The sequence below is a fragment of the Mustelus asterias genome, chromosome 25, assembly GCF_964213995.1.
Source record: "Mustelus asterias chromosome 25, sMusAst1.hap1.1, whole genome shotgun sequence".
Taxonomy (NCBI): domain Eukaryota; kingdom Metazoa; phylum Chordata; class Chondrichthyes; order Carcharhiniformes; family Triakidae; genus Mustelus; species Mustelus asterias.
Window position 1 is genome coordinate 11681127 of NC_135825.1, and position 22679 is coordinate 11703805.

Consider the following 22679-nt stretch of genomic DNA (forward strand, 5'->3'; position numbering starts at 1 on the left):
CAGCAGAGGCGAATCGCAGGGAAATTGGGCTTTAATTAAAAAACTTCCAGTGAACATTTCCACCCGGAGTGGAATGCAGCAGCGTTTAGGGAGACTGCAACTGCCAGGACAAGCGTCTTTACACTTTACGTTATTATTTTTTTAAATTGCCAATTAGAGGATTACTTTGAGCAGAAAAAAAGGTGACCTTTTGAGGTTTTATTACATTTTAATTGGTGCCCTTGATCGATTCGTTTGTGACAATATTTTAGACAATTCAGCTTTATTCTGAGAAAACTTTTGAGAGTTTGAACAGTGAGAATTTGCATCTCGATTTAAACTAGAAGATCTTTTCCTGGACTTTGCGAAGTTTTTTTGAGAGTTTGAACAGTAAGAATTTGCATCTTAATTTAAACTGGAAGATCTTTTCCCGGATTTGAGAAGTTTTTTGAACGTTTGCAAAGTGGGAATTTGAGTTAAACTGGAAGGTCTTTTCCTGGACTTTGGGAAGCTTTTGGAAAGTTTGAAAAGTGGGAATTTGCATTTTAATTTAAACTTTTCCCGGATTTGAGAAGTTTTGACAGTTTGAACAGAAAGACTTTTATTTAAATTGGAAGATCTTTTCCTGGACTTTGAGAAGTATTTTGAGAGTTTGAACAGTAAGAATTTGCATCTTAATTTAAACTGGAAAATCTTTTCCCGAACTTTGAGAAGTATTTTGAGAGTTTGAACAGTAAGAATTTGCATCTTAATTTAAACTGGAAGATCTTTTCCTGGACTTTGGGAAGTATTTTGAGAGTTTGAACAGTAAGAATTTGCATCTTAATTTAAACTGGAAAATCTTTTCCCGAACTTTGAGAAGTATTTTGAGAGTTTGAAAAGTAGGAAGTTGCTTTTTGATTTAAACTGGAAGATTGTTTTCCAGTCTCTCAGCATGCTGGGCTGCTGTGAGTTGCCGACTCGCCCTGTCCGGAGGAGTTCCTGGCTGGTCAGTGCCTTGTCCCTTCACTCGGGCTGTGAGAGTTCTCCAGTGGACAATGAGATTGTGGTGTTGGCCACCGGGGTGGACCAGTATCTGCAGGAGATTTTCCATCACCTGGACTGCGAGGGGGAGGGGCTGGTGTCCGGGGAGGACTTTCGGCTGCTGTGCTCGGTGCTGGCTCTACCGGAGGGCGAGGAAGGGGATGGCCAGCAGCCATTCAGCCGGCTGCCCGAGGTACTGACCTTCAGACAGTTCCACGCCCGCCTCTGCGAGCCCTTCCAGCGGCGCGGCGAGGAGGGCGCCGCCGCCCGTCTGCCGGTGGCCCGAGAGACCGAGCATATCGAGCGGCAGATCCGCCTGAGGTGCCCTCGCAGGAGGAGGAGGAAGAAATGCGTCTCTTTCGACCTGTCCCGGGGCTGGGCGGAAAAGCCGCCCGTCCTCCGGCGCGGCGAGCCGGCGCCGCCGCCGCTCCCCGGCGCGGCGGAGAACCCGCTGCCCAGCCCGCTGGAGCTGGAGAATGCCAGCCTGCGGGAGCTGGTGGAGGATCTCCGCGGTGCCCTCCAGAGCAGCGATGCCCGCTGCCTGGCACTGCAGGTGGGGCTGCTGAAGGCGCACGGTTTTCCGGGCGGCCAGAAGGAGCGGAGAAGAGCGGCGGGAACGGAAAACCCGGCGGGCGGCCAGAGGGGCAGGGGGCTGAGGAGTTTGCTGCGGGAGCTGGAGCTGGTCAGGTCCTCCAGAGACGGTCAGATTGACGAGGCCATGCGATTTAACCAGGAGCTGGAGGAGGAGTTGAGAGAAGCTCACGGTTTGCTGGGGCATTGGGAGCAATCTCTCTCTGCCCTCAAAGCTGGCAATGCCCAGATCAGGGAGAGGGCAGAGCGGGCCACTGCAACCCTCCTGGGTGGCTTAGAGAAAGTGAAGGAGCTGGAAAGCAGAGCTAAGCAGGTTCCTGAATTACAAAGCAGAGTACAAGAGCTGGAACAGGAGCTGGAGCGATACAGGTCAGTGACATGTTTGCCTTTAATTATTTCACATAACCCAAAGGTTGTTGTCCGATCTAATAGCCCTTGGCCATCTCAAAGAGTCAAAGAATGGTACAGCACAGGAACCGGCCCTCCAGCCCACCAAGCCTGCGCCAAGACATGACACCTGTTTAAACTGCAGATGGCATAGGTGGCACAGTGGTTAGCACTGCTGCCTCACAGCACCAGGGGCCCAGGTTCAATTCCAGCCTTGGGTCACTGACTGTGTGGAGTTTGCACGTTCTCCCCGTGTCTGTGTGGGTTCTCTCCGGGTGCTCCGGTTTCCTCCCACACCCCAAAGATGTGCGGGTTAGGTGGATTGGCCATGCTAAATTGCCCCTTTTGTGTTGGGGGATTAGCAGTGTAAATACATTGGTCCATGGGGATATGGCCTGGGTGAGATTGTTATGGGTGCAGGCTTGATGGGTGAAATGACCTCCTTCTGTACTGTAGGGATTCTATGATAAAGAATGTTTGCCTCTACGCGGTCCCTATCCCTCTATTCCCTGCCTATTCATGTTTGTGCCAAGTTGCCTCTAAAACATTGCTATTGTATCTGCTTCTACCACCACCTCTGGCAGCGCATTCCAGGCACTTACCACCCTCTGTGTCAAAAAAAACTTTTCTCTCTCATCTCCTTTAAACTTCCCCCTTTTACCTTAGACCTATGTCCCCTGGGAAAAAGACTCCAACTATCCATTCTATCCATGCCTCTCATAACTTTGTAAACTTCTATCAGATTGCCCTTGAAAGTGAAAGTGAAAACAAAGCAGGTTTGTCCATTCTCACATTGCTGTGAGTTTGGAGTCACACGTAAGCCAGGCTGGGTAAGGATGGCTGATTTCTTTCCCTAAATCCCTAGGGAATTTTCACAGTAATTTTGTTGCGGTGTTAATGTAAGCCTACATGTGACACTAATAAATAAACTTTGAACTAAAGGACATTGGGGTTCAAGAGCCTGCATTGAAGTGTCCAATCAGCCATGATTGTATTAAATGCCAGAATGAGCTAGATAGGCTGAATGGCCTATTCCTGTTCCTTTGTTCCTATAGAAAGAAGTCTCACAAACACCAGGTTAAAGTCCAACAGGTTTATTTGGAAACACGACCTTTTGGAGCACTGCTCCTTCATCAGGGGAGTGCAGAAGGAGGTCTCAGGCCCTCTCCCCTGCCCTATCCCTGTAATCCCACATTTTTACCATGGCTAATCCATCTAATCTACACACCTTGGGACACTAAGGGGCAATTTATCATGGCCAATCCACCTAACCTGCACATCTTTGGACTGAACCAGACAGGACTAAAACATCTTTAGTGAGAGAGATGGGATTTTACAACAGTCGATGATAACTTCAGGGTCACTCTCACTGAGACTAGTTTTCAATTCCAAATTAATTAATTGAATTTTAAATTGCCCCAGACTGTTAGCCTGGATCACTGGAGTATTAGTCCAGTGACATTATCATTACACCACCATCTCTCCCATTAGATCATTCGTTTAAATCATTTATTATATGTTAAGAAGCATGTCATAGAATCCCATAGTGCAGAAGGAGGCCATTCAGCCCACCGAATCTGCACTGACCACAATCCCACCCAGGCCCCATCCGCATAACCCCATGTATTTACTGTAGATAGTCTCCCTGACACTAAGGGGCAACTTAGCATGGCCAATCCACCTAACCCACACATCTTTGGACTGTGGGAGGAAACCGGAGTACTCAAAGGAAACCCATGCAGACACGGGGAGAACGTGCAAACTTGACAGTGACCCAAGCCGGGAATTGAACCTGGGTCCTTGGCGCTGTGAGGCAGCAGTGCTAACCACTGTGCCACCGTGCCGCCCATGTCACAATTGATGAATGGCGAGTTGAATCATCTCCATCCATGAACCTTTTGCTGGTCCAGTTTTCTAAGGGTGTCATGGATACTTATATTTAGGAGGAGATAAATAATGATAGACTATGATAAATATGAGTAGAACATTGATTTTAATCTACTTGAAATCCAGCCCAGACACTTGTGATGAAAGGCTTTTTTTTGGCAGTAAAAATTTAAGACATATATTTAGTTTGAATCATTTCCATCCGGGCCCATCTGCCCCAAGTGTAATGACAGATAACACCAGGACAAGAGGAGGGATCCCATCTTGCTGTTAAGTAATTCCAGACACGAGAGGGAAGATTTCTTATTTTTCCCACTTCTTTTGAACTTGTGGAAGTATTCTGAAATGTCATGAGTTTCTGATTTCACTAAAAGAAATTAGCAGTAGGAAGTGTCTTAGTGAATATACTGCACTGTATCCACAGTGGAAAATATGCTGCGTTGTATCCACTGAAGTAATATACTGCACTATATCCACTGAGATGATATACTGCAGTGTATCCACTGAGATGGTATACTGCAGTGTATCCACAGTGGGAAATATGCTATGTTGTATCCACTGAAGTAATATACTGCACTGTATCCACTGAGGTGATATACTGCGCTGTATCCACAGTGGTGAATATACTGCGCTGTATCCACAGTGGTGAATATACTGCGCTGTATCCACAGTGGGGAATGTGCTGCACTGTATCCGCAGCGGGGACTGTGCTGCGCCGTATCTGCTATGGGGAATACGCTATGCTGTGCTGTGCTGTATCCACAGTGGAGAATATGGTTGCTGTATCCACTCTGGTGAATATAATGTATCTACTGCAGGGAATATACTCTGTTGAATATACTGTACTGTATACTTCCCTAGTGCTGTTAAATAGTGAATTCCCAGAATTTTACTCCGCTACTGCTATATGTTGAAGTCGGCCTGGCATGAAACGTGGAAGTTCATAGAATCATAGAAACCTACAGTGCAGAAAGAGGCCATTTGGCCCATCGAGTCTGCACTGACCACAATCCCACCCAGGCCCTACCCTCATATCCCTACATATTTACCCGCTAATCCCTCTAACCTCCGCACCTCAGGACTCTAAGGGGCAATTTTTAGCATGCCCAATCAACCTAACCCGCACATCCTTTGGACTGTGGGAGGAAACCGGAGCACCCGGAGGAAACCCACGCAGACACGAGGAGAATGTGCAAACTCCACACAGACAGTGACCCAAGCCGGGAATCGAACCCAGGTCCCTGGAGCTGTGAAGCAGCAGTGCTAACCACTGTGCTACCATGCCACTGATGGCGTTACCTTGTGCCTGCTGCCTTTGTCCATTTTGATGGTGAAGGTTGCATGTTTGGGAAGTGTTACTGAAGTTCATCGTTTAGACGTCGTAGCCAGAGTACACCAGTGGTGCTGGGAGTGGATGCTTAAGTCCAGCTGCTCTGTTTTTGACCAGAAGAAATCTTAATCCATGTGGGAAGTTGCAGATACAATCCCCTCATTCAATGGAATATGGCACAGTGCCAAATGAAATGCCAACTATGCCATCATTCTGAACACCAGCTGTGTCGTTACTCTGCCTAACAGAAAGTAATGTTTTTAAAGTCTGTGTGCACCCCCATTGCCTGTTTAAATTAATAATCACAATCAGTTACTATGAATCTAATCTGTTTATATTCCTTGTGAAGTCATTTTTGCCAGGACTGATGGGGTACCATTGCTACCATCTGAACTAATCACCGCCAAGTCTTTACGGTCTTTTTGTGAACTTAGACCTCCAACGCAGTGACTTGCCCTTTTAATAGCTTCATTTATGTGTGATCCTCGATGGAAAGTTCGTTTGACAGACTGACTTCTCTCGAGCACTGATCCAAATACAAAGGACCACCCCACCCCCTCCTCTCCTCTCCCCTCCACCGCCACCCCCAACCTGGCACACATTGAAACACAGATTTCTGAGACAGCTGTGTATACAGTGCATCTAGTATCCTTATCAGAACTAATGCAGTTTGGAGCCTCAGTCTCTTGGATCTAAATGTTGGCAAGACCAGACATTGACAAATATTACACCATAAAAATGTAGAATAGTTCTGAAATTTCTTTCTAGTATTTGAACAATGCAACTCAATGTACTTAAAAATGTATTGAGGACAACCTGGTGTTGCAACTTGTACAAGCTGTATGTACGAAGCAGTCTTTGCTTGAATGTTTTTACTGTGTTAAGAGCCATGCTATTTATGTCAAGTTCAGGATCAAGAAGCATTTGATCCTTCCTAGCTCTCAAGGCATGTTTTCTTATTAACCCAATAGTGCCCTTAAAATACTTTCACTATGTACACTTCTCGTTCATTTTAAAGGTTGGAAGGGAATAAGAAAATACCTTGAAATTTTATTGCCCACACAAGACCTGTCACATTCTAAAACATAACAGGGAAAGGGGATTACAGGAGTAATATATAATGTGGTTTTGTGCAAAATTGGCCAACAACTCTCTCAAAAATAATGGACAATCAAATTGGACTTGAATGCGCTTAGTGTTTGTTGGTAATATTTGAACAAAATAATTTCAAAGGTAATAAGTCTGCTCTCACATAAATGTTCCAGCTCCATCTGACTGCAATTGCACCCAAACCATGCTAATTAATGCTACTAGTTCCAGCAAAAAGATCACTCCTCAGTTCACCTTATGCACCCCGGACATTCTCTCTTCCACCTTCTTCCGTCGGTAAGAAGATACAAAAGTCTGAGGTCACGTACTAATCGACTCAAGAACAGCTTCTTCCCTGCTGTCGTCAGATTTTTGAATGGACCTACCTCGCACTAAGTTGATCTTTCTCCACACCCTAGCTATGACTGTAGCACTACATTCTGCACTCTCTCATTTCCTTCTTGATGAACAGTATGCCTGGACGAAGAACTATAGCAAGAAACAATATTTTTCACCGTATACTAATACGTGTGACAATAATAAATCCAATCACGAATCAATAAAGGAATAATTATCTTTATAACAACAGGGGTGGGTTTTCCAGCTGCACTCATCCCAAGACCGGAAAATCCCACCTGAGGTCAATGGATCTGTTCCATGGTCCTGTTCCTCCCGCTGTGATTCCCATGGCGGGTGGCACGGAAAAATTCCGCCAAGGTGTCTCCCAAAGAGCAAGATGTTTGACGAACATTATTTCAACTGGGCAGCACGATGACGCATTGGTTAGCACTGATGCCTCATAAACCACAGGGACTTGGGTTCAATTCTGGCCTCGGGTGAAGTTTGCACATTCTCCCTGTGTCTGCGTGGGTTTCTCCCGGGTGCTCCGGTTTCCTCCCACAATCCAAAGATGTGGGTTAGGTGGATTGACCATGCTAAATTGCTCCTTAATGTCGGGGGGATCAGCAGGGTAAATACTTAGGGTTACGAGGATCGGCCCTGGGTGGGAGTGTTGTTAGTCAGACTCGGTGGGCCGACTGGCCTCTTTCTGCACTGTAGGCTTTCTATGATTCTATGAAGAGATTGAGCTGAGATCGGTTTTTTGGGGCATACGGCAGCTGACAGGTGTGGCCTGAGTCTTTTCAGGCAATAACATGGGAGCTCCAATGAAGAAAGTGGCATTTGCAGCAGGACCCACGAGGAGCTGCCAGTCAGCAATGATTGATGCCTCCATCTCCCTAAAAGCCCAGGTTACAGCCCTGGAGATACAGAGCGCAGCAAAGCACGATCTATTGCTTCCAGAGTGCCCTGTGGTCTTCAGGATTTGCTCGCTGCCACACAACCAGTGATTCTGTCGATCGCTGGGAACACTGACCCAAGTGACTGTACAAACGCTTACAATTCAGCGGTGAGCAACCTGCGACCCCAGGGGCCACCTGCAACCCTTCTGAGCGCGGCCCATCAGCCATTTTGTTGACCCTTGCCCAAGTGCAGGGTTGCCACATTCCACTGACTCCCCTCCACGTAGTTTTTTTTCCTCCCGGAATGACTGAAGTGATCCGCACGTAAAGCAAGGGCAAGTGAAGTGAGGTGCGTGCTGATGGCTCACAACATTGACTGTGAGAGCCGTGCGCTCCCACTGCGTCCAAAGTGTTAATATTTCTTTCGTTTTTACTATGAGGAGCTGATGATTCAATTAATTTATGCATGATTAAACATTTTCTACAACTCATTATGAAATATTTGACATTTTTCAATGTATTTAATATTATTCACGAAGTCATGGGTAGTGAAGTTGCCTGATTTCAATCTTGCGGCCTGCTGGGATGAAGGCGGGCCACGTGTGCTGCCCACTCACTCGCCTAGGTTGCCCCGTCACTGCTATAGTTCTCCGTCCAGGCTCTTCTAGAGTTACAGAGGCCAGATAAGGGAAACCCCCCACAGAAGAATTCACTCCTGTGGCACGGAATGGAGAGGAGGGGTTCCCATCCAGTGGAGTGAAGTGAAATGGAAGAAACCTGAATTTGTGTAGCTCCTTTTACAACCTCCCAAATCACTTCAGGCCCAATTAAACACTGTAGCCATTGAAATAATGTTGGAAAAACAGCAGTTAAATTGCACACAGCGAGGCCTCACAGATGGCAAGGCGGTACTGATCAAATAAGCGTTGTGCGTGATGTCGGGTTACAGGATAATGCTTCACGGTGAAGAGTGTAACAGAATGGAACTGATTGAATGAAAGAAAGTGAAGTGTAAAGTTGAGTAGAATGAAACCAAAATGATGTAGCAGGTTGGTGCAGAGAGTCTGTTCCTGACAGAAAGGGGCTAATTAGCAATCAACCTGCATTGTGATCCATCCTTGGACAAGGCAGCTGATAAAACGGTCACACTTTTTCTTCATAACCCCATGAACAATTACTGTGCCCACAGTGAGCTCATGCATTTTGTAATGTGAGTGAAGTGGCCTGGACTTGCTGAGTGTTTTGCTGCCATCAGCTGTCTTCTAAACTGCTGTCTATTTAAGAGTTGAAACCACAGCAACTTGTAACACTCTATTAGGGGGCATAGATTATCTGCTCATGTCAGCGTAACCTGACAGCTGAGGTACACAATGGAGAACAGAGTAAATATACTGCTCCCTTCACGGGGATGAGCAGTCGAGTCCAAAATGAAGTGTCCTCCTGTGTCCCCACAGGGAGTGAAGACGAGAGAAAACAGCAGCAGAAATCAAAGTTATCGCTGTGTTTTTCCTCACACTTACTGTTTACTGACATCTTTGTCCACGTGTGCGTTATTTTGTAAGTGGAAAGAGTCTCACTTGGAGAAAGGAATATTATTACACTGTTCTGTCTGGTACACATAGAATTATAGAATCAGTACACTACAGAAGGAGGCCATTCGGCCCATTGAGTCTGTACTGACCACAATCCCACCCAAGCCCTATTCCCGTAACCCTACACATTTACCCTGCTAATCCCTCTGACACTAGGAGCAACTTAGCATAGCCAATCCACCTAATCTGCACATCTTTGGACTATGGGAGGAAACCGGAGGAAACCCACGCAGACACGGGGAGAAAGTGCGAACGCCACACGTCAAGATTCTCAATGCAGAATGTGGTCAACAGCTGGAACAAGTTTCTGGGAGAATGGTTAAGATTGGGATACTGGATTTATTTAAAAAATAGCTGGATACTATAGTAGGAAGACCAGTTTTGTATTTGAGAGGATGAGTCCAATGGAATGAAGAGCCTTCTTCATCCTAAGCTATCTTACTATATTGCAAACAGAACATAAGTCGCCTGATGTGTGCGCACTGGTCCATAATGATTAAGAGCGTACTGGTAAAGTGCAAAGAATTTGCAGCTTTCCTGGGTCAGTTCAGGTGCATCATTCTTCACAGCCGCAGGGAGCAGAACATTGTAGTGGATGCAGCCGTTAAAAAAGGATCGGGATAATTGAAAGGATGTTTCAAAATAGGAGGGGGAAAATAAGAGGCCTCTCAAACTGGGGTAGACTTTCCTGATGCTGAGAGAAGAGAGGGTGGAAAGGAACTGGCAAAATTGGAGGGGAAAGAAACATTATGGATGGGATTTTCTGGTGGTTCACGCTCCAAGGCGGCCTTCGCGACACACGACAGCGCAGAGTCGCTGAGCAGAAACTGATAGCCAAGTTCCGCACACACAAGGACGGCCTCAACCGGGATATTGGGTTTATGTCACACTATTTGTAACTCCCACAGTTGCGTGGACCTGCAGAGTTTCACTGGCTGTCTTGTCTGGAGACAATACACATCTTTTTAGCCTGTCTTGATGCTCTCTCCACTCCCATTGTTTTGTTTCTTAAAGACTGGATTAGTTGTAAGTATTCGCATTCCAACCATTATTCATGTAAATTGAGTCTGTGTCTTTATAAGTTCTGTTTGTGAACAGAATTCCCACTCACCTGAAGAAGGGGCTCAGAGCCTCGAAAGCTTGTGTGGCTTTTGCTACCAAATAAACCTGTTGGACTTTAACCTGGTGTTGTTAAACTTCTTACTGGGTTCACGCTTTGCCAGTGCTAATTTGGCACTCAGCCAAATCTCCATTCACTGCAGTGGTACCAAAATGTCCCGCCGGTGTGACCGGCCAGAAAGAATAATGAACAGTACAGAACAGGCCCTTCGGCCCTCCAAGCCTGCGCCAATCATGATGTCTAAACTAAACCATAGGTACTTAGTGTCCGTATCCTTCCATTCCCATCCTATTCATGTAATCGTCTAGATACTCTTTAAATGTCGCTATCGTACCTGCTTCCACCACCTCCGCAGGCAGCGCATTCCAGACATTCATCACCCTCTGTGTAAAAATAAAACTTGCCTCACACATCTCCTCTAAACATTTCCCCACTCACTTAAACCTATGCCCCCTAGTACTTTACTTTTCTACCCGAGGAAAGAGCATCTGACTATCCACTCTGTCCATGCCGCTCATAATCTTGTAAACCTCTATCAGGTCACCCCTTAACCTCTGTCATTCCACTGAGAACAAACAAGTTTATCCAACCCCTCCTCATAGCTAATACCCTCCAGACCAGGCAACATCCTGGTAAACCTCTTCTGTACCCTCTCCAAAGCATCTACATCCTTCTGGTAGTCGGTGACCAGAATTGTACACAATATTTTAAATGAGGCCGAACTAAGGTTCTGTACAGCTGCAGCATGACCTGCCAATTTTTATATGTCTTCTTGACTACCTTATCCGCCTGCTGCCACTTTCGGTGATCAGTGGACACGTACGCCCAGATCTCTCTGCCTGCCAAATCCCAGCCTATATGCGGGTGTGGGTCTGAAGGCAAGTGATGGCCAGCCCAGTCTGGGAAGAGGTGGAAGCAGGTCAGAGTATATGTCACCGGAGATCCTTTGCTTCAGATTTCCTTGTCACGCATGGTAGATTTCGGATTGTGCCAACTCGGTGTCTGGAAAGACCATTTCCCTCGCAACCCTGGGTTGGTGCTAGTTGGCTGAGACAGTGTCTGCTAATATGACTGATGAATTGAGCATGTTCTGAGATGTAGTGAGCGTGACATGTACCATGACTGGAGCGCTTCCAGAGAAGTGTCAGGATGACATTTAACACATCTCATTGATGTCTTAGTGTTAAGTTACAAACTATGAATTGGAGTGTCTGCATGTACTAATCTTCTATGGAATGTGCGCCACTGCTCCGAGATACAGATGTGTACCGCCAGATGGGCACAGAATATCCCTGATCCAGTCTGGCCTTCTTGACGTTCCTTTTTTCTGGTTCACTCACATAATGGGGATCCCTTCTGTAGAATCCATTGGTGTTGCAAATGGGAGCTGTGGTGAAAGAAAGACAAAGCAATCATACAGTGGTTCATGGATCTAACAGGGACCAGCATATAAAAAAGTAATGGTCCAGAAGTGGTCTTTCACACCTTAGGCAAGAATTTTACCACCTCGCTCACCCTGGAATCAGGGTGGGAGAGGCTCGCAGAACCTCTGTTGGCCTTGGGCGAGATTTTGCAAGGCTCGCCCAAGTGAGGTCGTAAAATACCGGCCTTCGAGTTCAAATCTAACCATTGAATTCAAAACGTTTAATAACTCGTGAGCTGGCTGCAGTGGGAAAAAAAAGCCTCCGTGCCGAATCTGCACCAGGTTGTCCCTCTCGCTCTTTCTTCCATGTCCAACTGATTACTTTTCAAAGGCTGAATCTGTTGAGTGTGGAACTCCAGTTCAGCCTCCTTTTTTTGGCCATTCAATGCTTTGTGATGTGTAACAGGAGAAGCTTTCTCATTGCAAATCTTGTAGGTGGGGAGTATAAGCACCCTTTAACAAGGAAGTACGATGAGTGTGGCCAGAAGTTTCTGGCCATTTTTGCCGGCGGGATCTTCCAGTCCTGCTGACAGTGAACCCCCACCGCAGGTTTCCCGGGAAACCTGTTGACAGCAGAAGGATCTGAAAACCCAGCTACCGGCCAATGGAGGGCCACCGTCCATGACACACGCTGTAGGGGGAGTGGAAAATCCCACCTGTATCTTTATTGCCATAAAACCTCTTTCAAATAAGCCAGGTGCTTAAAATAATAAGGAAATAAAACAAAACCAAAAAAACTTAGCTCTTTGAGTGCTATCTTTACATTATCTTCATTATATTGGGCAGCACGGTGGCACAGTGGTTAGCATTGCTGCCTTAAAGCACCAGGGACCCGGGTTCAATTCCGGCTTTGGGTGACTGTGTGAAGTTTGAACATTCTCCTTCGGGTGCTCCAATTTTTCCCCACAGTCCAAAGATGTGCAGGTTAGTTTGATTGGCCATGCTAAATTGCCCCTCTGTTGTTTTATGTTCCTTCAGAAGTCCCTTTTCTCTGAATTTACAGGTCTTTCATGTTATGTTATGGCTACTACTTTAGTAAACTTAATGCTTTGCTTCATCCATTTACGATCTATGTCAGCTGTTCATTTTGTCCGAAGTGAGAGGGGGAAAGTTTAAAGGGGGTGTTTTTCACACAGAGAGTGGTGGGTGCCTGGAACGCGCTGCCAGAGGAGGTGGTAGAAGCAGGCACATTAGCAACGTTTAAGAGGCATCTGGATGGGTACATGAATAGAGGGATATGGACCGAGTAAGGGCAGAAGGTTTTTTTTTAAGTTTAGTGAGGGCATCGTGATCGGCACAGGCTTGGAGGGCTGAAGGACCTGGTCCTGTGCTGTACTTTTCTTTTGTTCTTTGAAATCGAATAGTTAACTTCAAGTCACTTCCCTTATCTTACGAATGTAAGTTTCTATTCATGCTGCCCACAGTTACTCTATCGTAACTATGTACATCTCCATGTCAAACTACTTGTTTTCACACCCTTTCTGATGTGCTAAAACTTGCAGTCTACTGTCTTCAGTTTCATAAAGTTCATCACACTCATATCCATACATACAAGCCTGGTTCACAGTACACCACAGCGATATTGTGGATAATATTGGAAAATGTAATATTTCTTCACAGTAGTCCACTCATAGCATTTTTTTTTAAAGCTAAGAATGCAGGAGTTCAAGAAGACAGCTCATCATCACCATCTCAGGACAGGCATGATTAACCAATAAAGAGTAGGTAGTGGCACAATTGTATTGTCTCTGGACTAGTAATCCAGAGACTCGGGGCAATGCTCTGGGAATCCAGGGTTTGAATCCCAGCATGGTAGAACATAGAAAAAATACAGCACAAACAGGCCCTTCAGCACACAAGTTGCACCGGTCATGTCCCTACCTACCTAGGCTTATATATAGGCTTACCTATAACCCTCAATCTTATTAAGTCATCCAGAAGTCTCTTAAAATACCCTATCGAGTTTGCCTCCACCACCACTGACGGCAGCCGATTCCACTCACCCACCACTCTGAGTGAAAAACTTACCCCTGACATCTCCTCTGTACCTACTCCCCAGCACCTTAAACCTGTGTCCTCTCGTAGCAGCCATTTCAGCCCTGGGAAAAAGCCTCCGAGAATCCACCCGATCTATACCTCTCAACATCTTGTACACCTCTATCAGGTCACCTCTCATCCTTCGTCTCTTCAAGGAGAAAAGACCAAGCTCCCTCAGCCTATCCTCATAAGGCGTACCAACCAATCCAGGCAACATCCTTGTAAATCTTCTCTGCACCCTTTCAATCATTTCCACATCCCTCCTGTAATGAGGCGACCAGAACTGAGCACAGTACTCCAAGTGGGGTCTGACGAGGGTCTTATAAAGCTGCATCATTATCTCCCAACTCCTAAACTCAGTCCCTCAATTGATGAAGGCCAGCACACCATACACCTTCTTAACCACCTTCTCTACCTGCGAGACCGATTTAAGAGTCCTATGGACCCGGACCCCAGGTCCCTTCTGATCCTCTACACTGCTAAGAGTCTTACCATTGAAATTATACTCCTTCATCCCATTTGACCTGCCAAAATGGACCACTACACATATTTATCTGGGTTGAAGTCCATCTGCCACTTCTCCGCCCAGTCTTGCATCCTATCTATGTCACGCTGCAGCTTCTGACATCCCTCCAACCTATCCACAACACCACCAACCTTTGTGTCGTCGGCAAACTTACCAACCCATCCCTCCACTTCCTCATCCAGGTCATTTATGAAAATGACAAACCGCAAGGGTCCCAGAACAGATCCCTGGGGCACTCCACTGGTGACCGACCTCCATTCAGAAAAAGACCCATCTACAACCACTCTCTGCCTTCTGCAGGCAAGCCAGTTCTGGATCCACAAGGCAACAGCCCCTTGGATCCCATGCCCTCTCGCTTTCTCGAGATTAACATTTCAATTCAATAGAAATCTAGAATTAAAAGTCTAATGATGACCACGAAACCATTGTTGTAAAAACCCATCTGGTTCGCTAATGTCCTTTAGGGAAGGAAATCTGCCATCCTTACCTGGTCTGGCCTACATGTGACTCCAGACCCACAGCAATGTGGTTGACTCTTAAATGCCCTCAGGGATGGTCAATAAATGCTGGCCCAGCCAGCGACGCCCGCATTTCATGAATGAATAAAAAGAAAAGAAAAATAAATGTGGTCTTGTCAGTATGGCCCTGAGAAAATGGAAATAAAATTGCCGCAGTTTGGTTTTATGTACAGTAAGAAGTCTCACAACACCAGGTTAAAGTCCAACAGGTTTGTTTTTTATGTAACCAGCTTCAACATTGGCAGAGATGATGTGATGTTAGAATCTGATGTTAAGCAACATCTCCCCTCACTCCTTCATCCACCCTTCAATATTAATCCGCCAAGACTGACAAATGCCGTAACTTGTTTTTAATCAAGATCACGAGCAAGTCCAGGAAAAGAGACCCAGGCTCTGCCGAACCATTCCCCGCACTTCCAGAAATATTGCCGCTCTAGTCAGAGTAACTGGACCCCGTCCTGCCAACAAACACGGAGTCCGCCATCAGGGAAAGCAGATTCGGTCTCCGATAGCGGGGAATATTGCAGCTGGAGGATTGGAGATCCTTCCCAGAATGAAGGTAATTCAATTTTGGCGGAAGAAATCCTGCGTTAGGTAAAATTGTTGAAAAGATACCAATCTAAACTCCCAACCTCTTGCCTTTTGATAGACCCTGGATGCACGTAAAGGTAAAGTCGCCATAGTCCCAGATGACCATAGGCTGCTCTCTCCTTTCGGGGGGGGGGAAAGCTGACTGGTGATGATTTAACCTGAAGATCACCACACCTCAGGCGAGGGGCAAGGCTGAGAAGGTGGAGCCTTCATGAATAACCTCAGCTGGAAGGGGAATTGAATCCATGCTGTTGGCATCGCTTTGCAGTCCAGCCAATTGAGCTAAACTTGGGTGCACATGATCGTTGATAAGCCCCTATACAAGCATCCAGTGCAGCAAACACGGTTACTGCCGTCATCGAACGCTGTTTCAACTAATTTTGCCGTGAATCGTTATTGCATTTATCCCAGTACTTGCTGAAACTTTACTGTGATCAAGTCTTTAGAGAGAGCTTGCTCTAACCTGTTTTCCCACAGATGAGATGCGTTTGCTGAGAGCAGTTGAGGGCCGAGCTGCTTCTGATGAGGAGGAAGAGAGGTCTACACAGACTCGACAATGTCTGATGACAGAACTGAACAGGGATAGCTGCAATGGGGAAGGGTGAGTATGATGTACTAAAGGCAAACTCTCTGATCATGACAACCATTCTCTGTCGCTTGCGTTCCATGATTTTCCACCCACGAGAACAGTCAGAGCCTACAGGTCTCGAGTCCTTGCATTCACCAACACGAACATTTGTGTAGTACACATGTTGAGGCTCAACTCAACTGTGAGTATCGGGGAATGTGTCATTTGGGAGTGGCATTTGTGGGCAGCATGGTGGCACAGTGGTTAGCACTGCTGCCTCACAGTGCCAGGGACCTTGGTTCAATTCCGGCCTCGGCTGACTGTTTGTGTGGAGTTTGCATGTTCTCTCTATGTCTGAGTGGGTTTCCTCTGGGTGCTCCGCTTTCCTCCCACACTGCAAATATGTGCAGGTTAGGTGGATTGGCCATGCTAAATTATCCCTTCGTGTCAGGGGGACTAGTTAGGGTAAATACATGGAGTTACGGGGATAGGGCCTGGGTGGGATCATTGTCAGTGCAGGGTTGAATGGCCACCTTCTGTACCGTAGGGATTCCATGATTCCTAGGAGATTCTCATCCCATGTCATCTGATGTTAGCCCGAGTTTCAGTAATACTTAGACCAGAATAACTTCCCTAAGTAGATGTGACAACGGAGGACACCCTAGTGCATATTGGGTTGATCTTGTGGGCAGGAATAAAGGATTCCTGTGTACACACAAGGCATTTCTCTGCAGCATTGGTGCTGAGTGGGATCACTGCATATTAACTCTACATTTGTAGGGTAAGTACACCTTTAGCTTCCCTCTGTGGTACCTACCGACCAACTCGAGAACAGCTTCTTCCCTGCTGCCATCAGACTTTTGAATGGACCTACCTCGCACTAAGTTGATCTTTCTCTACACCCTAGCTATGACTGTGACACATTCTGCACTCTCTCCTTTCCTTCCCTATGAACGGTATGCTTTGTCTGTATCGCGCACAAGAAACAACACTTTTCACTGTATACTAATACATGTGACAATAAATCAAATCTCCAAAGCTCTTCTGCTGCTCTTCCTCACGGATTTGAACAGCATCTCACTTTGCCTTAAACTCTGGTTTGCGGTTTCAGCTGAGTTACGACATTGCTTCACAAACAGATTATCAGATTACATCAAGCTAATTACCTCCCCAGGCACCACCTTCTATCTCCCACCCTAACACCGCAACTGCAATAAGTCTCAAAAATTAATCTTACCACAGAAAGTAAATACCTGTGATTTACCAGAAAATTATAGATGTAGGCTTTCTGGAAGCAAAGTTGCCTTATTCAGCACCTTCCATATTTGACAAACCTACAACCAATGGCTGTCAGCAGTTTGCGCCCCCCCCCCCCCCCACCCCTCCAGGTAGATGTAAAAGTTCCCCGTGGCACTCTTTCAAAGAAGGACATGGAACTTCACCTGACCAACATTCATGCCTCCACTAACATCAGCAAAGCTAAATTATCTGGTCATTTATCTCATTGCTGTCTCTGGGATCTGGCTATGTGAATTTGGCTCCCACCTTTCACATCTCAACAATGTCAACACTCTTAAAGAGTAGTTGACTGTAAAGCACTTTCAGACATCCTGGGCTTGTGAAAGAACCTATAAAGAAACAAGTTCTTTCCTTAAAACCAATGAGTCCACCTAACACTTCACATAGTTTCTAGTTTTTTATTCAATATCCACAACAATCACTCGCATTATATTAACTGCACTCTCATTACCAAGCTGAGTGGGGGGTACTTGTGCTTTAACAGATTTTGGGCAAGGGGGGCACGATTGGTGCCTTTTTATTTGGGACATATTTTAAATTCTTGTCATATCCAATAGGTTTCATACTTGCGCATTACAAAGACTTCTGTCTCACAACTGCAGCTGTGATACCAAGGAGAGTGGTTCCACGGTCTTCCCCACGTGGGTGGAAAGAGAACAAGAACTTACAGAACAGCTAAAGAACAAGGAGAAGCAAGTGACAGAGCTCCAGATTGAGACAGAGAAGGTATGAATGATAATCACGAAGGTCTACCAAAGGGTGAAACTCCAAAAATTACAGCCTTGTATAAGGCACTGCGGACATTTTGTGGCGCAGTGGGTAGTGTCCCCACCTCTGAGCCAGAAGCTCCGGATTCAAGTCCACCCCAGGGCATGATGGCCAAGGAAGATGCGTTCATAATGCTCACTGAGTGTTTCAACCTGCAAATTCTTCCATACATGCCCATGGCACCAAGAGTGGGAGAGACTCCTGGTCAGCCACGCTTGATGTGGAGCCCCTCAAGCTACAAGCCCCTGGTGATAGGCTGTCCCAGGAATTACTAGCTGTGGAAACAGATGAAAGTCTGTTTTAGTGCGCCACCAGATGTGGGAAAATAATTGGATTGAACAATGCTCTGCTGGTTAATGAAATGTGCTTACTTTGTCATCTTGCACTCCTACACAAATGGGTGGTGAAGGTGTGGAATTCACTATCACAGAATGTAGCTGAGGCCAAAACGTTGTCTGATTTCAAGAAGAAATTAGATATAGCTCTTGGGGTAGATTCAGAAAGAATGATCGCGATGATGGGGGAGTCCAGAACTAGGGGTCACAGTTTGAGGGTAAGGGGTAAACCTTTTAGAACTGAGGTGAGGAGAAATTTCTTCACCCAGAAAGTGGTGAATGTGTGGAATTCACTACCACAGAATGTAGTTGAGGTCAAAACATTGTCTGATTTCAAGATGAAATTAGATAGTGCTCTAGGGGCTAAAGGGATGTGGGAGGAAGGGGGGGGAAATCAGGATATTAAATTAGATGATCAGCCATGATCAAAATGAATGGTGGAGCAGGCTCGAAGGGCCAAATGGCCTCCTCCTGCTATGGTTTCTATGTTTCCACAAGAAGTAAATTTTTAGAATCATTTCCAGATCCCCGAATTATTAGGTCAGTGTTTATACTGCGGGAAACATTGGGAAATAAACTTGGCTTTTTCATGGTTCTGGAGAGCATGGCTGGATTTTCCGGCCACTCGCACCCCACCCTGCCGCAAGCCAGGATGGAGAATTTGGTGCTCAGCCAGATCTCTATTCACTGCAGCGGGACTGGAGAATCCCGCCAACCTGAACAGCCAGAAAACTATTTTCAATGTGATCAGCTGCATTAAAAGCTGTTTATTTCTTTTGAGTTGTTTCCAGGCCTCTGAGTGTTCAAATCGCACGTCGATTATAGGGTACGGAAGTCACAATTAGAATGTTCTCAGGTAAAGGGCGATGGTTTGCAAACCAGGTGTGTCATCAGGGGAGGATGCTAAGCAAAGACTTGCTTGTTTTCATGGTGCCATCTCTAATTCGGATCACCACAAAAAGAACATACAGATACTGAAGGAGAGGAGAAAACTGATCCAAACTCGAAGTGAAGGAGTGACAGAAAAAGACTGGAGGGACACAAGGCTGCATATTACTCTTGCGCTTACTCCTCCCGACTGGCAGACAGCTGATGCATGGGCTTCCACCTGGTCCCAACCCCAGCTGGGTTGAGGCTTATTGTTTTGAGTTGGAGAGGTCTCTCGTCACACGAAGGTAGTCTGCTGCTGCCAGCGAGGCAGCAATAGTGGCACTGCAGAAGGCGAGGGCAAGAGCACCATAGTTAAAGAGGCAGAGGTTCCTACGCTTTGTAAGAGCTGTTTACAGGCGGCACGGTGGTTAGTTAGCACTGCTGCCTCACAATGCCAGGGACCCAGCTGCAATTCCAGCCTTGGGTCACTGCCTGTGTGGAATTTGCGCATTCTCCCTGTGTCTGTGTGGGTTTCCTCTGGGTGCTCTGGTTTCCTCCCACACTCCAAAAATCATAGAATCCCTATATGTACAGAAGGAGGCCATTCAGCCCACTGAGCCTGAACTGACCACAATCCCATCCAGGCCCTATCCCCGTAAACCCATGTATTTACCTTATTAGTCCCCCTGACACTAAAGGGCAATTTAGCTTGGCCAATCAACCTAATCTTTAGACTGTGGGAAGAAACTGGAGCACCCGGAGGAAATCCACGCAGACACAAGGCGGACATGCAAACTCCACACAGACGGTGACCCGGGGCCAGAATTGAACCCAGTCTCTGGCGCTGTGAGGCAGCAGTGCTAACCATTGTGCCACCCATAATGTGTAGGTTAAGTGGATTGGCCAAGGTAAATTGCCGCCTAGTGTCCCAAGGTGTGTAATTTATGTGGATTAATCATGGTAAATGCAGGGGGTTATGGGGATAGGACCTGGGTAAAATGCTCTGTCGGAGAGTTGGTGCAGACTCAATGGGCCGAATGGCCTCCTTCTGCACTGTAGTTATGCTATGATATTCACACGTCAAAGAACTTCAAAGCAGAGATAACCACCTAAAAAGGGAAAAGAGTCTCCCTTTTGCATCCCCACATACTATCTTTCACCCCACCACTGGTTGTATCTTCAGCCATCTGGGCCCCACTGGAGGGAAATCCATCCTTAAACCCTTCCACTTCTTTGCCCTGTTGCAAAACATTGCTCAAAGCTCATCTCTTTCCAGCCACCTGATATCCCCTTTGGCCCACGTTCAAAACTTGATTACGCCTCAGTGAAAAATGTTCGGATGTTTTTTAAAATCTGAAATGCAAGTTGTTATTGTTAATCGGGCAGTTCTCGTTTAGACAGGACTCAACACATGCTGAGCAAGTTTCACCCGTCTGAATTCCTGCCTTATTTGGTTAGCTTAAGTCAACATCATTAACTATTGAGATTTTCTTCAAAATACACACAAAAAACTTCATGTTCGGCATGGTTTCCCTCACGCTACATGATCCAGTTCCATAGCTTGTGTCTGGAATATATTCTGGTCACTTTCTGGGAACCTTGGATCTTGGACTCAAATCCAGTCGGTTGTGCTTTGTGGGTTTGTAGATACCATTAGAACACAATTCCCAGTGGGAATAGGAATCTGTGTCTTCATGGAAGATGCTGTTGATTCAACTTTCCCCTTTCTGCCTGCTCAGTGCTTGGTGGATTCTCCATCCTGCAGAAGCTTCCTATCCTATTTCCCCCCACCACTCCCTCAACACTCCCTGCCTTTGATTGTCCACTAGCTCATCCTGCTTCCTGGATGAGCAGGAAGAAGAAGTTAAAGTTTATTTATTAGTCACAAGTAAGGCACTGCAATGAAGTTACTGTGAAAATCCCCTAGTCGCCACACTCCGGCGCCTGTTCGGGTACACTGAGGGAGAATTTAGCATGGCCAATGCACCTAACCAGTACGTCTTTTGGACTGTGGGAGGAAACCGGTGCACCCAGAGGAAACCCACGCAGATACGGGGAGAACATGCAGACTCCACACAGACAGTGACCCAAGCAGGGAATTAAACCCGGGTCCCTGGCGCTGTGAGGCAGCAGAAGTGAAGCCTCTTTTGAGACTTTGGCCATTATGAATTTGTAATCTTTCACAAGGAGATGCACTAGAATGGTCTGTGCTGTCATAGACTCTGATACTACTTTCCCAGCTGGTTTGACATATCCTAGTAGCAGGAGAACTGGAGTTCACTTTGTGGTCAAGACCAGTATCCCAGCAACCTCCAGATGCTGGGTACAGGGGCAAGTTATTGGTCAAAGCAGTGGATGGGTATATGGCAATACGTGGGAACTTTTGAAGGGCGGAGGGGAGAAAATTTAAAAATAACCCTGTCGCAGGGAAGCATGGAATTATATAAAGGACATTCGGGAGACAGTTTGCAAGCTTAATGGCTTTTGTCATTCAAATAAAATATAAAACTTCTCGGGTGCAGAGGGACTGTTTCGAAAAAGAGTAGGGAAGGTCTCCACAGCATTTCAGCCAGGATTTATTCCTCAATCCTCATCATTAAAATTAACTCATAGAATCATACAGTGCAGAAGGAGGTCGTTCAGCCCATCGAGTCTGCACTGACCACAATCCCACCCAGGCCCTATCCCCATAACCCCATGCATTCACCCTAGCTAGTCCCCCTGACAAGGGGCAATTTAGCATGGCCAATCCACCTAACCCGCACATTTGTGGACAGGGGGAGGAAACCGGAGCACCCGGAGGAAACCCACGCAGACATGGGGAGAACATGCAGATTCCACACAGACAGTGACCGAAGGCCAGGATCAGGCCCCTGGCGCTGAGAGGCAAGGTGTTCTAGAAATGCAAGTCTTTCCTTTATGCTAACCTCACAGTGCTAGCCACCGTGCCACCCCGATTGAGATTTCAATGCATGAAGCACCCTCTGGACACGAGTTCAATCCCAAATTCTTGTTAACTCAGTAGGAAGCCATGCTCTTGTCTGGTTATATCTCATCACTATTTGAGGGAGCTCCCTGTGTACCAATTGGGTGCCCCACTTCCTACATTACAACAGTGACTACACTTCAAAAGGTACTTCCATGGCTGTAACGTGCTTTGGGACGATAGATGGTGTTATAGAAATGTAAGTCTTTCCTTTAGGTGGCTGGAGTCTCAGTGCGAACTCTACCTTGTTTCCTAGCTCACCTGTTCAATGACAAAGGAGCTTCAGCTGAAAGGGGAAGAGGTGGAAATGCTGAGGATGGAACTGCAGATGGTGGAAACGGATCGTGTGCGACTCTCGCTGATTGAGGAGAAACTGACTGAGGTTCTGCAGCTTCTGCAGCAGCTTCGAATGCTGGTAATAATCTCGAACCTTTGCCGACAAACACCTGCTTTCAAACTGCATTGTTACAGGATCGAGTGCATGACTGCAGTATTAGATTCCAACCTACGCATGTTTCT

At 46.4% G+C, this 22679-nt stretch overlaps 1 protein-coding gene across 1 annotated transcript in view; it reads left to right on the plus strand.

The window, feature by feature from the left end:
- Window positions 1–420: 420 nt before the first annotated feature.
- LOC144511799 (uncharacterized) overlaps window positions 421–22679 on the plus strand; it is an 81920-nt gene continuing 59661 nt past the window's right edge. The window contains exons 1-5 of the mRNA XM_078242134.1: window positions 421–1962; window positions 15103–15302; window positions 15812–15935; window positions 17759–17927; window positions 22417–22575. Coding sequence (XP_078098260.1) covers window positions 914–1962; window positions 15103–15302; window positions 15812–15935; window positions 17759–17927; window positions 22417–22575 — 1701 coding nt within the window. The 5' untranslated portion in view covers window positions 421–913. The remainder of the gene's footprint in view (window positions 1963–15102; window positions 15303–15811; window positions 15936–17758; window positions 17928–22416; window positions 22576–22679) is intronic.